At 40.6% G+C, this 17,220-nt stretch overlaps 2 protein-coding genes across 2 annotated transcripts; one reads left to right on the top strand and one right to left on the bottom strand.

Moving 5' to 3' along the window:
* Positions 1 to 5,217: 5,217 nt before the first annotated feature.
* tmem100a (transmembrane protein 100a) lies at positions 5,218 to 9,357 on the bottom strand. The gene is made up of 2 exons (XM_069676262.1): positions 9,161 to 9,357; positions 5,218 to 6,530 (listed from the first exon to the last, which is right to left on the bottom strand). Exon 2 carries the CDS (start codon positions 6,441 to 6,443, stop codon positions 6,018 to 6,020), a length of 426 nt encoding a protein of 141 aa, XP_069532363.1. The 5' UTR covers positions 6,444 to 6,530; positions 9,161 to 9,357; the 3' UTR covers positions 5,218 to 6,017.
* Positions 9,358 to 10,161: 804 nt separating this feature from the next.
* On the top strand, positions 10,162 to 16,298 carry pctp (phosphatidylcholine transfer protein). The gene is made up of 6 exons (XM_069676084.1): positions 10,162 to 10,329; positions 11,343 to 11,460; positions 13,161 to 13,240; positions 13,339 to 13,510; positions 13,655 to 13,722; positions 14,769 to 16,298. The coding sequence occupies exons 1-6, from the start codon at positions 10,201 to 10,203 to the stop codon at positions 14,841 to 14,843; spliced, it is 642 nt and encodes a 213-aa protein (XP_069532185.1). The 5' UTR covers positions 10,162 to 10,200; the 3' UTR covers positions 14,844 to 16,298.
* The last annotated feature ends 922 nt before the right edge of the window (positions 16,299 to 17,220 follow it).

Here is a 17,220-nt window from a genome sequence, read left to right as displayed (position 1 = left end):
ATTTAAAGATTTTACTGCTTGTTTTTAAAGCTTTAAAAGGTCAGGCTCCAGCCTGCTAACTCCCTATGAGCCTGACTGCTGCCTGAGATCTTTCGGGGTCCTACTAGTGGTTCCTAAATCTCGACCGGTCACTAAAGATGACAGAGCCTTTGCAGTCCCCACAGCTGTGAAACTCCCAGCCTGAGGATCCTCTCTTAACTCTCTTAAAACTCACTGTTTTATTCTTAACTGCTGGCTTTGTTTCACTTCTTCACCATGTTTTTATTGATGTATGAGATCTTGTTTATTTTAAAGTTTTAAAGAGTAACTGTAAACCATTCATACATTGTTTTTACATGTCTGTAAATCCAAAGATCACATTAGAATAAAGCATGTTCCACTTGTGTGTGACTCATGTTGCACAGTCACCGTCCTGTGGAGCTTAAAGTGACCCATTTCAGAGTGTCCTCACAACATATGTGAACCAGTGACACAGTTTCAGTCGCTTCTTGTGCTCTCGTCAGATGTTTATGTAAAAGGAAAGTGACGTCAGCAAAGTAGAAGCAAAACGAGTTCCTTTCTAAATCAGCCTTTTAACCAGATGCACGTTATCCTGAAACAGCTCCTCGTCAGTCTCTGTGAGGACGAACACGCCGAGGCCGACGCATCCGCCTCGTTTGCAATCTCCCCGACTTTTGCAACACACGTGCGTCAGAGGAGGCGATGCCGATCGCAGCACACGCAGAGAAGACAAACAAACTGCCTGTAAAGGAGGAAAAAAGTCAAACAACTGGTCATGATTTTCCCTCACACATGGATGTAATCAGTGCTGAAGCATGATGAGACTGACAACTGGGTGTTAACTTTCCTTTTGTTCTGACGTCTTTCTTCTGCTGCTGACCACAAGAGGAGGGAGAGGGTTCAGATGTGGATTAAAATATGACTTATATCTGTTTCTACGTCTGAACGTCTGCGTACAAAACTTAGTCAATCGGCCTTCATGTAAAGCTTCGAATCCTTCTTGTACTGGAGGTGACACTCGTTCTTTTTTAATGGATTGACAGTAAAACTGGGAGGAACTGGTCAGGAAGAGTTTCTCTTTATTATGTGGCGGGATGAGGCCGAATGGAGCCTCTGGGACTTTGGGCGTCCAACACTTCAGACACTCCAAGAATCACTGGCAGCACATGAAAGAGCCGAAGACAGGGCATATCGTGCAGAGTTAGTGACCGACACTGTCTCACTGTAAAATACTGCCAACTGAGCAGAGAACACATAACGCCCTGTGGAAAAGGTGTGTCAGAAATCCATCATAATGCGACTATCACCGATGAAATCAAACAGTCTGAGAGACCCGAGGACTCGTGTTAGCACTGCATCAGCTCAAACAAAACGTCTTTGTTTTCCAGCTTGTTCTAGAAAATGTCACTTTAATCCAGTCAGCTGGTTGGACGGATGTCAGGTCGGGTCTATCTCACGCCCCGTCTGCACAGCTGTCTCATTACCCTGACTGGACCTGGATCCCTGTAACGCTCATTATGTTTAATTGTGCTGGTTTTAAAAATGTGTAATCAGTGGTGCTGAAGTCTGGAGTTTAAGACGTCAGCTCGAGCAGGGTTTGGTTTTTCCTTTGATGAAAGAGTAAAAGAAGTCAAAAAATACGTTTCCTTTAGTTCTTTAATCACCGCTTAGAACAGAATTAAGGTTCTGCAGCTTGTTGCAGCTTCGTTATCCTTCGTTATCCATGCACTGAAACCAGTTACTTTGATAAGTAATCTGTGTTGGTGTTTGGTTGCAGAGACGTGAGGATCATTTTACCCGCTCTGGTGTAAAGTTGACATTACCTAACGTGTTGTTGTTTTGACCTCCTGTGACATGTTTCTCTCATGTCTGATTTTGTCAGCAGATTTGCGAGATGCTAACGGCTAAATATGGCCAGCGCTAATCACCACAACACAACAGAAAAAAGATACGTTAAGGTAGGTAGAACGTCACATTATGACATGATAACATTAAAGTAATGGGGAAATAGATAAAGTATGATGATATTGGAAAGAGTTTAATAGAGGTTTAATATGGCGGGTTAGCATTCAAGCTAGCACATTTTTATTTAGAGAAATGTTACAAATAAGTATTTAGGGTTAATGTTTATTCACCCTCTGCTTTACTTTTGTTGTTCACACCAATGACTGTATATAAAAATGGCCGACCCGTCTCCATCTGCTCTCATTGGACAAAATTGAAGCCAAAATACCCGTGAGGCGGGCGCTGTCATCTTGCACTGGTGATGCTTTTTGGAGCGAGACGCTGCACTGTAGAGACCAGCGTTTGGAGCCACAAAACACACGCTTCTGGAAAGTTCACTGACTGTAGTGTTAGTGTTAGTTACGTCTCCTCTCGCCGTTCCTCCTCTACTCTGCTACTCGGGAACAGAACGCTGCAGGAGCCCCATTTGTCCACAGAGCTGTCAATCATGAGGCCACGCCCCCTTTTTATAGCATCAAATAACTAATTAAAAGTAAACTTGTCAGAAAAATGAATACTTGGACATAAATCAGCAGGATAAGAACTAACTATAATGACAGAAACCATGTTTGAGAAAAATGTATTTGATGTGTATTTTGATTTTATAGTTTGACTCATGTCCCATCTGTTAACATGGAGGAGGCGGGCTTTATGAGCTATACTGTAGCCAGTCAGCAGGGGGCGATAGAGAGGGTTTGGCTTCACTTTCAGGGAGCTGTTGATGTCGTCCATCTTTTTATAGTCTATGGTCCATACTTTATTCTTGCCCTCTTCCTGTTTTTCGTTTTATTCTTTCCATATGGTCTTCTATTTATTCCCTTCCTGTCTTATGACACCTCTCTTCGATTCCCTTCTTGTTTCACGATTGTTTTTCTTTTCTTCTTTCTTATTTCGTCCCTAATTATTTCCTTCCTTGCTCCTTTCTTCGTCTTCATCATCCATAATTTCCTGTATTATATTACTTCCATCCTTTACTCCTTTCCTCCCGTCTCTTCCACATTTCGGATGTCTTTCTTTTCTCTGTTTCTTTAGCAAATGTTTTCCTTCTTCTCCTCTTCTCATATTTACTTTCTTTACTGTATTTCTTGGTCTTTTCTTTCTCTCTTTCCCCTGGCTCCTCATTGATTTCCTTTAACCTCTCCTTCTGTCTTATCTTTCCTAATTTCCTCCCTAGTTTTTCTCCCTACATTCCTTATCCGATCTGTAAATCCAGAAAACTTTGCCTCATGGTTTTCCAACTCAATAATCGCTTTTATTCTGACCTCCGTTTAATGAAGTCGTACCTTTTGACTTGTCTCTGTTGTGGGTTTGAGTCCTTCCTGTTTATTGATAAACTCGCCCTGCAGCGTGGCACTGACTGGAATGACAACCATGTGAGGCACACAAAGTGACGCACGCAGCCCCTGCAGGAGGTGCCGGCCCTGTGTAAAGAGGCTATAGACGCTGGCTGAGAGCACCTGTCAAACTTCATATCAAGCTCCCCGTTTTTCCAGCTTCGGTCCGCCGTCCTCTCACCCGAGACGCAGGCAGGAGACGCCTCGCGGTGTCCTGTGTCCCATAAAAGTGTTACTGATCTGATCTCGGGCTCCATACGGCCGGGGCCTATAGCTGGGTGCGTGCGTGGAGGTGATCTCCCAAAAGTGTGTTGTAGGTTCTCCTCTGACGCAAGGAAAGCGTCCAGTTGTAGTGTCTGGTGTCACAGGGACGCATAGCAACGCAAATGCTGCCTATAAATACACTTCCACGTCCAGACTATTTAAAACCGCACAGGGTCAAACAGGAGAGTTCAGCTTCCTTTAACATCCTGAGATGTTTCATGATGTGGAAATCAGCGGAGGATTATTTAGACTGTACATGTATATGTACTGTACATAAATAAACCTGATGAGGCGAGGCCCAAAAGGTGGTAAAAATAACCAAAGACTTAAAGGGTCACTTCAGCCCGTCTCACTTACATCTACACGTGTCTCACTGTTACTTTGATTTTGAGGCGAAAGATTGATTTAAATTTTCAGCAACTAAACCATCACAATCCATCGGAGACAGCAACAAGATGTCACCTCAACGGCCAAAAAGATTTAAAGATGAATAAGGGTTAGAGTCAGATTAAAAGCAGGACAGATACATTATCAGTGTTAAGATCAATTATGAAGTTTGTTTTTCCACTCTTAAATCTTCCTTTTTAGGTGACGATAATAAAACGTGTATAAATATATCAGAGATTTTTGGCACATGTAGGCTACCGTATGTGTCTGGAAATAATATACTTCACCATATTAATCTTGTCTACGTGTGTTTATATACAAAGAACTAGTCGGGATGTAGTTAGCTTAGCTTAGCATTAACACTGGAAGCAGAGGGAAACAGCTAGCATAGCTTTGTCAGAAAAGGACACTTCTGTAGCTCAACGATCAGCATGCTAAACATTTTACACTTTAAAGCAGTGAATTGGAAGCATTTGTATTTTAGTAGTTTGTCCAACAACATCTGTGTGCAGCCGTAGCGTCTTCACACTATCACACTGAGGTTATCAGGCCTGGTAACATTTTGTTTGTAAAACCCGAGCACGTCTGGCAACAAACATCGGCACAAAAATATTGATAACGTGGATAAACATGGATCAAATCCTTCTAAAAGCAGGAAGTGTCACTTTCATTCATTCACAAACAAATAAGACACAACAGCTGTGTCTCAGTTCAGGGGCTGCATCCCTCAAAGGACTGAGTCATCAGGCTGTTCCCGCCCTTACCCTTGTGTCAAAAAGCGCTGCTGGTAGCTAGCGGGCTAACAAGCTAACCAAAATTTACGTCATTTAACTTAACCTTTTATTTCAAAGATCATTTGACCCCTTTCGTGTTTTAACATTTGTATCTCGATCTATTCGATTGAGTTAAAACCAAATACATTAAAAGTGTATTCCCCGTCTGCCATATTGTCTGAATTGGCGCACAATGAATCTCGGATACGTTGGGCCGCAAAGGATGCACACGATGGATCCTTCGTGGCCCGGGAAACGGAGGACACATTTGTCGGCCGCATCTGGAGGAGCCTTCGAAACGGGACAGCCTGTGACGTAACGCTGTGACACAATCCACCTTCGAATACGACCTTCGAAGGATGCGGCCCCTGAATCGAGCCACAGCTGTAGGAGGTGATAGGAGGTGTATTTTTTTAACTCTGGACAGAGCTGTGTGCTCGCTGTTTCCCCCTTTTTCTTGTCTTTATGCTAAGCTAGGCTAACCTTGTCCGGTGTGGCATGAACACTGGCGGATTAAGTATCCATTGGGTTTTATTAACACATTGTCCTCCCTTTAGCACGTGTATCAATGAGTTTATTAAACCTCATGACGTCCTGGTAACAGTTCATACATGCAAAAGAGTACATCAAAATACAACGTATGCTACATTTTTACAATATATTTGTACAGTATGGACAGTAATGCCTTAGCCCGGCGTAAAGTTCTGCATGTTACTGATTTAATTTGTTATTAGATGTCGTTAATATCTGAATATAATAATCAATAAGGATCAAAGTGCTTTTGGAGAATATATATTTAAGGTTAAATTCTCTCTCTCTCTCTCTCTCGCTCTCTCTCTGATTTAAACACAGTCCGCATGTTAAGTACCAAACTTCCATAACAGTTCATAGTAACTCCCTGTGAGATGAGACTTCATAAACAGATATGTTCGAGTAGAAGAGGAAGAGTAAATGAGGCATGAATCATTGTCCTGGATGTTTCTGGCCTTTTCAAACCACAATCCCTCCCATTACAATCAAAGACAGCAGATTAATGGGAGACTTCCTCCCCATCGTCTGGCACAGTGGTAATTCATCTTAATTGTGATACATTCCTTCTGGCTGCGTTCCCAGCTCGCCAGATGCTCCACGTCTGTTTGACAAATAAATCCCTTAAAATGTCTTTAAAGCTTTCGGCTCTGAGCCTTGAGAGTCTGCAGTCAAAGCTCTTACAGGTTGGAAATCCAACACATCTGTCCACAGCTGGTTCTCCAAATCATCTCAAATCAGGCAAAGAAAAAATACTCCTCTGGTTGGTGACCAGGGCGGTTTGGCTCTCCCGTCGCCGCTCCTTCTTCCTCTCCATTCTCATCTTCCAGCAGACGACGCTGGACGCCAGGAGCACCAGTCCGGCCGAGAGGAGCACCAGCCCGAAGTAGGAGATGGTGGATCCGTGGGAGTTGAAGCTGTAAGCCACGGCGGTCACCACGATGCCGGCGATGAGGACCACCACGCCGAACGGGACGGTGCAGCGGTAGCAGGACAGCTCCGCCCCACCGGTCGCTGCGGTCAGCTGGATTTCATTGACCAGCGGGATGCTAACCGCCGTCGGGTCACGGGGGGCTGCAGGAGTCTCGGTGTTGTTGGGCTTCTCTGGGGTCGCTGGTGTTCTCATGGCGTCCTTATCAGCTTCTTCTGGCATCGCAGGATGACGCAGCCTTCTGTTGACCAGCCGCAGATGGTTCTTCTTGTTGCCCTTTACCTCGTTTCCTTGCTAGGGCCTCCCAGCCTGTGTGAAGAAAGACGCCATTTATTAAAGGGAAATTTGGTATTTTCAAACTAAGGGTCTTTTTTTTAAACATATTTTGGTGTCTTAATGACTAAGAGGTACAAAATGGCTTCATGGGATGTGTTCATCCTGCAGCGGTGAAACAGGCTGTAATGGCTGCAACATAATCCTTGATGGGTCAAAGGTCGTCCACTAAAAGTTCTTGTTGTTTCCACTGACAGGCTCAGATTGTTCTTCTAAGTGTGTGACAACATGACAGAAAGGATCCCTACAGAGATAGACCTTTTTGTTACAGAGGAAGATGATTGTTTTAACCACACACAGACGTTACATCGCTCTCTGCACACACACCAGACTCCATTGACAAAAACACTGATTTAACCTCACAGAACACGAGAGTTGCTGGCCTACCACTGCCTCGACCGGTTGACTTGTTTGTGTTGTTGAGAGACTTTGGTGACTTTTAAAGAGTTAGCATGAATCCAACACCACACAATGACACAAACCAACTAACTGATCGAGGCAGCGGCAGACCAGCAACTCCCGTGTTCTGTGAGGTTAAATTCCTGCTATTGTCAGTGGAGTCTGGTGTCTTTGAAAAGAGCAATGGAACATCTGTTTGTGGTTTCAAAAAGAGCATCTTCCTCTTTAAGAGAAAGGTATATTCTTCATGGATAACTTGTGTCATGTTGTCACACACTTATGTGAATAACAATCTGAGCCTGTCAGTGGAAACAACAAGAACTTTTAGTGGACGCACTTTGATCCATCAAGGATTATGTTGCAGCCATTACAGCCTGTTTCACTGCTGCAGGCTGAACACATCTACTGGAGACATTCAGACACTTTTTGAACCTTTTAGACTTTTAGACCCTAAAATAGGTTTAAAAATTCTCCTTTGTAGAGAGATGGAGGCTGTGATGGGTTAACGCTGGACTCAGCTCTCCAGGAGACACAAACTGACCTTGCAGATGCTTTTTGTTAGAATTCAACACCACATTTCACAATTCCAACAACAACTCTCCGAGCACCACCCGCTGCTTTAAAGTAACCCCCTCTTTGCACAATCCCGGCCGCCTCCTGACCCAGTCAGAGAAGCTGCCTGAATGACGCAGGGACACTCAGCCCAGCACGAGCTGAGACATTCCCTGGAGAGCGCAGGATATGACATTACAAACTGCTCCGTGAAATGCGAGGAGCCTCGAAATCACCAGCAATTTCACAAGCAGGCATTCTTCGGCCTCCGTCACGTCTGCTGCGTGGAAAGCTGTGATTCAGAGTCTGAGTGACAACAGAACGGGCAGGACAGTGTCAGCTATACTTTAATCACGGTCAGGGGTTTAAAACACTCAATATTTACTGTGTTTAAGTCAGAGACAAGAAGAATTGTTTAAGGTCGTTTTTTTGGGTTGACGTTCAACACAAATAACATGATGAGTATTTAATTGGCTGATTCTAGTAACAAGACAGACCCGGATTTCTTCCTGACAGAAAGAATATAATTGTACTGTTTCCAGCTTGTTGAATGTGGCCGTTTGAAGCTTTGTAAAACGAGTCTCTTTTGGTTTTGAATTATTGCTTGTATTAAAAAAATGCATCTTTTTGGGCTGTTTGCAATTATGTGGTGCATTTATTTGCCATTATCTTAACTTTTATTGATAAAACAGCTCATCAAGAACACAATAAGCAAATGAATCCAAAATAATTATTAGTTGCTGCCTGATTTAAACTCTTATTTCAGAATAAAGTGGTTGAAAGATGTAAACAAAGTTACTAGGAGGGACGGGATGATTTATTCTTAGCATGAAACCATGTTAAAGCTCTTTTTCTCAATTTTTCACACTTTTCTTGCAAAGTATTTGAGTGTTTTAAAAGCTAAACAATCTGTGAAGCAAAGAAACAAAACTACATTTTTAAGTTATTAAAGATTTAAATCCAGGAGGGTTGGTAAAAGTGTTGTGGAGCAGAGGTTCTCAAGTTTGTACACATCAAGGACCCCGAAATTGGTACAAAGGACTTTTTGCTTTTATGCAAATTAGTTGAGTTTTTACAGAAGGTGTATGAAACCAAAGTCCAACATAGATATATATTGTGTTGTGTGTGGGGGACCCCCTCGACACCGTCAAGGGCCCCCTTGTTCCCCCTTAGAATAGTTGTTTTATTTTGAAATGAGAGTGAGAGAAAGACTGTGATAATAAAAGAGACTGTTAATCCTCATTGGATAATAAAACTTATTAGAAATTAAGTGGAGTTTGTAACAGGGAACATTTAAAGAAAAGGAAGAATTTGGGGGTAAACGAAATAGTTTAAGTTTATTAAACCGTTTCCTAAGCTACCAGCCCATATTACAACAAATAAAGAAGTATTACCTATTTGGACAGGTGTTTAGGATCATTTCTTAAAGCTGCTGTAACAGTAAAATAAGAGAGTATTCTTTTTAAAAAAAACCCTTTAAATGTTCAGCAAACGAATCCGCACCACCCCCATGTAAACTGACCTTATTGGAGCCGGTAATAAGTGAATAATTTACTTTTAAACTCAAACTGCAGCTGTATCTGTAGCTGGCTGTCTGCAGCTTTACTTGTCCCTACTCGTCACAGCTCAGCGCAGAAATCAGAGACGTTATTTACCTCACAGAAGGTCTCCATGTCGCTCCTCTGCTGCAGGGAAACTTTCCTCAGAGTCAAACTTTCAGTCTGATTCATCTAATCAAACGTGGATGTTGTCTTCTTCTTCTGTGGTGAACTCGACACAACAGGCAGCGTCTCTGTGCCGGGCTGGAATCTGACTCCCATTCAGGAGACTCGTCCCCCTGTTCGCTCCTCAGGTTCAGGGCTGCGGGTCGGACTGCCATCCCCATTGAGAACAACTATTTCAAGTATCGATGACTGCAGTGTGAAGCTCAGAACAATAAGGAAAAATACCTGTTCCGGAAGTACATTTCAAAATAAAGCTAAGTTGGCTGCGAGCATTTGTCGCAATTTTGTTGCATTTATTTTGAAATAAAAAATGTATTTCCGTTAATGAAGGGTAGAAAGATCTCTGGATTGTATAGAAATGTACTTTATTGTATTATGTTATGTTATGCTCTATGATATTAACCTATATTAACCTGTATTATATTATGTAATATGTATGTAATTTTAGTTTAAGTTACGTTTTATTAAAGTTAATTAAATGTTATTACCTTACATTACATTAAAATGCATTACACTAAATTATATTTTATTATTAAGCATTTTATAATATATTATTATTGTTGTTTTTATACTGTATAATGTTATATATTATTATATATTACTATATTTTATGTATAATACATGATCATATATTACATTTTATCGTATTAAATTATTTTATTTTATGTTAAATGATGATATTTCATATTGTATTATATTTCTTATTCCATTTAATTGCTGTTTCACAAGTGTGTTGCATAATGCAGGAAACATTTTTAGTATATTTCGAAAAAAAACAAGAGATCTTAACAACACAAGCAATTTAAGGCAAAGAAAATCTGAATTTGTTTTTACATTTCTAATCTGCAAGATAACTAGTTTAAAAAAGTACAAAAAATCCCTCAACCGTTTAATCTTTTATTTTGAAAGTTATATCCGGAAGGTTAGTGTTTGACTCCGTGAGTGTGACCGGTGTTGTGAGGGGAGCCGTCATGTCGCTGCAGTTTACAGATGAGGAGTTTCAGAGCGCATGGAGGGAGCTGGACGAGCCGCAGCTGGAGGGAGGATGGGAGCTCTTCACCGAGACGATGGGAGTCAAAATCTACCGGCTGTACGACAAGGTACCAAAATAAAACCGCTGCTTCTACAACCGGAAGCAGCTGCTAGTGACTGACTGACTGACTGATTGACTGATTGAATGAATTACTAGGTTTATGTTGGGGTTCCCTCTACGGAGCCTCTGGCGTCAATATCCACCATCTTTCTTTATTTTACAAAAATAATGTCACTATATTTGTTAATTAATGTAACATTTGTGAACGCATTAGCAGTGATTTCCTAGCGGCTAACAGGGGAAATACCCGGAAAGTGAGGGAGAGCTGTCAGACTGTTTACCGGTTGTACGTCAAACCAACGTCTACTTACAAATCTGTCATTTTAGTTTTACCAGTCTGACCACATATTTTTTTAGCTCGTCAACACATGTGTTGAACACATTTCGAGAATCAGAAAGATCCAGTCTTTAATTCGGCTTACAGCTAACATATCGAGATGATAGCTTTTAATTCATTTTTACAGAGAAATATGAACAAATGTAAAATATATCAAAAAATATTGGATTGGATTGGATTAGATTTATTTCGAACATGTACAAAAGGTCATACAGAAAGCAATAATTACACAAATAGAAAGCATAACGCAGTAACAGATTGTCGAATAGCTGATGACTCTGTATACACATCCGAAAGGGAGTGGGAAGAAGTAAATAATACAATTATAAACGTATTATTTATACATGATATTTAATTTGTAGTTCATTGGAATTTAAACAATGAAACGTTAAACAGGTGTTTTTGTGAATGGAGTTTGGTGTGGCTTTAGTCCTCCTCAAGTAGACATGCATTTGGCCAAAACAAAGTTAATTTTGTCATGTTTTATTGCATCTGAGTGTGAGAGAAGCATCCTCTGTCCTGTTTTTGTGCTTTTGAATCAAATCTAACAACTCACTCTTTTACTTGTTGGAGTGAGAAAGGGTGTAACGCTGACTGGCTCTAATCAGAGTTGTGTGGTTTGGGATTAGTAACACACTGTGGGTGTGGTATGTTGGCCTGCAACTTTCATGTGCTGTTTTCAGGAAACTGGACTTTATGAGTACAAAGTCTTTGGTGTGCTCACCAGCTGCTCTGCAGAGCTGTGTGCAGATGTCTACATGGACTTGATGTATCGGAAAAAATGGGATGGATATGTGAAAGGTAAAACAAAAAACAGTGAAGGAAGGTTCACACTCATCACCCTTTGCAACAGACTTTTCCTCATCTTTCCCACTTATTGATTTGAATCCACAGTTCACCCTTTTCATATACTTTGTTACATCTTCTTGTCTTGAATCTGCCCTCTGCATATACGCATGATTTTACTCACTGTAACCTTTTCCATTCTTGATCCTTGTCTTCATGCACCTCTACAGTAGCCTGCAGGTAACATAATGTTGCTGTAGTCACGTGTAGTGTATAATTGCAAATACTAGTTAAAATTGTATTTATAACGTGATATTAGCAGTCCTAGAAGTAGCTTGTTGTCTTTGGTGGTGGCGGTGTCTTAATGTATTTGCTGTGATGTTCGTTCGTATGTAGAAGCCGACTGTCCATTAATTCTTCAACCAAGTTTTCAAAGTAATAACTAGGTTTATGTATCATTTAATTTAAAGAGCTTGCAAAACACAGACTACTTCCTTTTCAGTATCATTTGTTGCTAAATACTGCACTTCAATCAATCAATCAATCAATCAATCAATCAAATTTTATTTGTATAGCCAAATCATAACCAGAGTTATCTCGAGACACTTTACAGAAAGAGCAGGTCTAGACCGACTCTTTGTTCTGTTATTTAAAGAGAGGCCCAACATGAATCACCATGAGCAGCACTTAGCAATTCGGCACATTGGCAGTAAAACTTCCTTTTAACAGGCAGAAACCTCGAGCAGAACCAGACTCATGTTGAACAGCCATCTGCCTCGACTGGATGGGCCGAACATGGGAAAGAAGGAGATGCAGGATAGAGACAGGCAAAGAGAGCAACAACAACATATGTCCTTGTTACATTTAAACCCGGTAACTGCCAGTTGTTGTGTAGGTAACCGAACCAAAAGACAAAGCTAGCATTAGCTTGCTAATATAGCCTACAACTTAAGTAAAAGAGGTAATATGGAGTACTGTCGACAAAACAGACGTACAACTTGATAAATGCGACTACGTAACAAGTTGTTAAGATGTCTGGTGCACCTCTAAAACTGTTTTTTGGAAGTTATGCTAGCTCGTGATAGCATATGGATGTTTCCTAGCAACCCATTTACAAATTAGATAAGACATTTTTTATTGATTTTACCACTCAAACAAATTCATTTGAAACTAGAGTCCAGTAACAAAGAAATAAGTTCTTTGCATTCAAACTTCGTGAAGGATTTAGCTGGTGCGACCCCGTCAGGTGCATCACTTATATATTTATGCCGATGTCAGTCAGTCCGTCTGTCATTGATCTCTTAGATACGCATAATTTGGCACAAATGAGAAGTTAGATTAAGACTTTTTTCATAAGATGGATTGTTTAAAGCCATACCTCAGATACTAACAGAGCTAAGACTGGCGTAACCCCACGGACCGGTCCTTAGATCCAGACAAACTGTAAATAGATAGATTAAAACCTAAAGCAAGCAAAAAGTATTGTAAACAGTGAGAGAACATGCCATTGGCTGCAACCTGTGATGGCTCAGATAATTCTAAGTATCAATATGTCTGTTATCCTCTTTAATTGTACATTTGTGTACAGTGTGCCGAATCATTTTTTCCAAACCATTTCCTTTCCTTTGCTTGAAAAACATGTTACAGAAAGGATCAGAGATGTGTTATGCATCCTCCTGCAGCTGTTTTAATTCATGTTTTTGTTCTTTATTCAGAGCTCTATGAGAAGGACTTCAGTGGACAGAACGCGATCTACTGGGAGGTCATTTACCCTTTTCCTCTGTCAAACAGAGACGTATCCTTCTGTGCATTAAGTACTAATTATAGAATTGAAATCGGGCTATAATGGAGGATCCGTTCACAGAGTGTCTTCCCTAACTGCTCCGACCTCAGTACGTGTACATGAGGGAGCGCAGAGACCTGGACGTGGACGGCAGGAAGATCTGGGTGATCCTGGCCAGAAGTTCTCCGGAGACGGCGTGTGCAGAGAAGAAAGGGATCCTGCGAGTCAAAGACTACAAGCAGAGCGTGGCGTTGGAGAGCGATGGAGCCTGTGGAACAAGAGGTAACACTTTCAAGATACTAAAGCAACTCTTCATGAACAGATATCAAGCATTTCTTATTGCAAACTGTTATTTATTGTAAAAAATAACAGATTTAATGGTTTCATGCAGCTGTGATATCGATTATGAATGTTTGTTGGTTTCAGTTTTCTTGAATTACTTCGACAACCCCGGGGGCATGATTCCTAGCTGGCTGGTGAACTGGGCGGCTAAGGTGAGTGCACACAATATTTGCTGAACTTTATTGTAATCATTTTAATACAGTATACACAAACAATGCAATCATGAAACATTCATAGTTTTGCCTGATAGGAAAAATATGACCGGTTAAAATTCCTTAGCTGCACAAGAAAAGAAAAAGAAACAGATTCAGAGTTTAAAAAATTAGGACGTGGTCTTGTAGTGATTTTTAACACATGTCACTCTAAGACTAAATCAGCAACAAAAGGAAAACAGCTGCGTTTCTCTTCCTGTTTCTGTCAGCAAACAAATAACTTGGTGTGAGGATTACAGTTTTGAAGCTTCGGGTTCGGCATTTCGACAAACAGAGGTTTTAAATTGTAGCATCATTAGCGTGCATGACATCTTTACCCCACTTTGTGCTCACCCACTGATGCTTTGTGTAACATGCATGCACCTGAAATAGCTTTAATAGTTTTATTGTCATTAAATCTCAGTAACTGTTTGTTGTGGCTTCATAGCGCTGTAGTGAGACAGATCTCAGCCCACGTGTGACTTGTTAGATACAGTGAAACTGCCACTCAGCGGAGACAGATGGACAGGCGCTCCACAGCCGAAACAGAACGTGTAGTTGGTGTCCATCAGAGAAATCCTGGTACTGAGCCGAGCTAACAGCTCATCACACTGGGCACTGGTCAGCCTCAAGGAGCTGGAAGCAGCAGGAGAGTTAATCCAGACAGTTCCTGGAGAAGGAGGGGACATTAAACGAGCTGTGTGTGAATTCAGGTGATGTTATGAACCCTGACATGGACATATCTGCAGGGATGCATGTATAAATTACCTGAATACGATCCCGCCTTCCTCTTGCAGAAGTACATTGAGGTAAACATTTCTGAGGGTGTTAAAAGCTTCTCTCGCAGGCCTCCATAAAGCTCCGCTCCTGCTTTATGGTCTCCATCATTATTATTTGCAGATGTGTTGCAGGGTGATGTCAACAGCTCCTCTGCACCTGGGCGGGTCCGACACGTTTGTCACATGACGCTCACTGATGGATGCTCTTTGTGTGTCTTTCTTTAACAGACTGGAGTCCCAGCGTTCTTAACAAACATGCAGAAGGCCTGCAGCAACTACAGCAAGTATTGCCAGGAGAAATGAGCCCAGCTGACGGGAGGAAGGCTCGTGCACAAGGGCTTGAATGTATTTGTCTTGTTTTAGATTTGGGAGGTATTTTAATGCTTTATGATCAAATGTGTCTTTACTGTATGGGGTGAATGAGGCTCGGTGTGGGATGCTACTCGTTGATGTAGCATGCTGTTGACTCAGGCATGACGTGCATGACCGGCCGCCCTCATTAACAGGCTGGTGTGAAATCAATTCTGTAGCTGTATTTAACTCTACTGTATCGTCTTTACTGTGCAATCACTTGAAGCTCCAGATTTAGGAGCTTTTTTAGATTATTTTTAAGTCCTGTTTATGTAGAGAAAACTGGACTGTACTGTTTTGTACGGAAGCCCTGAGAGGCAAGTGAACATTTTTTTTCTCAGACAGTTTAAAAAATAAGAAAAAAGTTAGTCTGGGTAATTTTTCTAGGTTCCCTTTTTTCCTGGGAAATCAGGGGGAAAAGTTGTGGAAGAAGGAAAAAACTTTTATTCCGGCTCATTTTATTTGTGTTTGTTGTTGTAATCCCCATTTCGACCACAAGAGGCTGTAGTGCATTGTAAATAGGACTAAAAGCGATCGTTCTTTCTTTTAGTTTAGTTTAATTTCCTCCATGGCGTGCATTTTAAATGAAAGGTAGCTACATACTTTATATTTTGTGTATGTAAGTGAGCTAATTGTAGTATCATGTCTTTTTTTGGATGTAAATTTATTTTGTGGATGAAGAAATTAAAACACCTTGATTTTTTTGGTCTAATTTAACATACAGACTAGAGAAGAAAAAAAAATCTGCCAAACTATTTTTTTATCACCTTTTCATAAACACAGGAGAGAAAACAAATTGAAAGGAGGTAGATATGGATCAGAAACATTTTTCCCTCTCTGGCCTCTCAGGGCTTCCGTAGAATTTGGAGGTAAAATTACAGCTTCTCACATTGGACTTCACTTCTTTCCGTTGTTTTGAATCAGTTTACTGTACATGTTAAATGTTTAAGATGGAATATGATTTGGTTTATTGTATGTCTATAAGCACTTGAATCCTCAAATTGTCCGTGAAAAGTAAAGGACAAATCTGTACTTTTAAAGGAATGTTGCCTGACTTGTGATTATGATATGCTATGCTGATTTATTATGGGTGCATATGGTCAAAGATGTGACATAATACTGTAGTGATCTAGTCCGTACCTTAGTTCCTCTGTATGATATCAGGAGGATGTGATTTAATCTGGTCATGAAAAGCTGATTACTGTGTAATACTGCTGTGTTAATGACATGTATAAACTGATTTGAAATTCAGATCTACACTCTGTCTATTGTTGCATTTTCTCACATCCTCTCACATACAATTCAGCTTTACTAGTAAAATAATCATCTCAAAAGTTTAATGTTTGCATTCACTGCCATTTTGGGCTGCTATGATGTTAAACGTAGCACTATTTACTTCATAATACCTATGTAAACGCTGCATCCTGTAATAAATCAATAAAAAGCAGTACTTGAGCATTATACCTGGATACTAGACTGTAGAGAAAAATCTGAATTTGGCTAGTCAAAACAAAACCTTAGCATGCTAGCTAGCTACCTGTTATGAATGTATGCTACCTGGCTACTCCTGTTTGTTGCTGTCTGTGATAAAGTCGCAAAGATAACACTGTATTAGAATATAACACAGACATTTTTAAGCTAACAGGACAGACTAGCTTTAAAAGCAGAAGGACTTTAGCTTTGTATCAGGGAGGTACAATTAAGATGACAAACCGTAGCCTGCTAATGCTAGCCAAGCTGGATGTAAACAGAAGTAGCTTAACTTGACACAGTTTTTTAAAATTATTTTCTGTGATATTTTTGCTACGTCATGTAAAGCTAATACACTTTAAGTTTTAATAAGTATGGTTTCTTATTACTTGTTAGACTTTTTGAAGGATTAAACTAATTAACTATGCTACATTAGGTTTTGGGGTGTTAGCTTAGCCCTGTTTTGTGAATCACTGAACTCAATATCCATTTTCTTCAGGAAGATAAATCATTGTCCAACAAACACACAGTTTGTCAATTTAATCAGTTAAGTTAGCTTCTGTTAGTGTTACACTATATACATTTATTTTAGCATTTACAGAATAACATTTATATTTTTTCTTATGTTGTTGGTTGTGGTCACAGAAATGAGTTTCAGTTTCTCCCAGGTCTGTCACTCTGAAGAAGGAGCTCTTCCATGAAATGTAGAAGCTAAGGTGTGAAATATACAAGAGCCAGCAGGTTTGGGACTTCTTTCCATAAAGAAGGTGATCCTGTGACACATCTCTGTCCACAGAAACGTTATACGGAAGCAGACAGCCGGATCCCATGAAGGTTGGAGTCTAGCGTTGTTGAGGGG

Source organism: Semicossyphus pulcher, unplaced genomic scaffold (assembly GCF_022749685.1).
Source record: "Semicossyphus pulcher isolate SPU_LCO1_2020_fin unplaced genomic scaffold, fSemPul1.0.p SCAF_25, whole genome shotgun sequence".
In the NCBI taxonomy this organism is placed as follows: Eukaryota; Metazoa; Chordata; class Actinopteri; order Labriformes; family Labridae; genus Semicossyphus; species Semicossyphus pulcher.
This window is presented reverse-complemented; position numbering and strand designations above follow the sequence as displayed.

What these genes read in the sequence shown, in the direction of transcription:
- tmem100a (XM_069676262.1), bottom strand. Translation starts at nt 6,443, where the DNA reads ATGCCAGAAGAAGCTGATAAGGACGCCATGAGAACACCAGCGACCCCA.
- pctp (XM_069676084.1), top strand. Translation starts at nt 10,201, where the DNA reads ATGTCGCTGCAGTTTACAGATGAGGAGTTTCAGAGCGCATGGAGGGAG. An exon ending in ATGGGATGGATATGTGAAAG is followed by an intron (nt 11,461 to 13,160) that starts GTAAAACAAAAA and finishes TTCTTTATTCAG; the next exon opens with AGCTCTATGAGAAGGACTTC. An exon ending in TGGTGAACTGGGCGGCTAAG is followed by an intron (nt 13,723 to 14,768) that starts GTGAGTGCACAC and finishes TTTCTTTAACAG; the next exon opens with ACTGGAGTCCCAGCGTTCTT.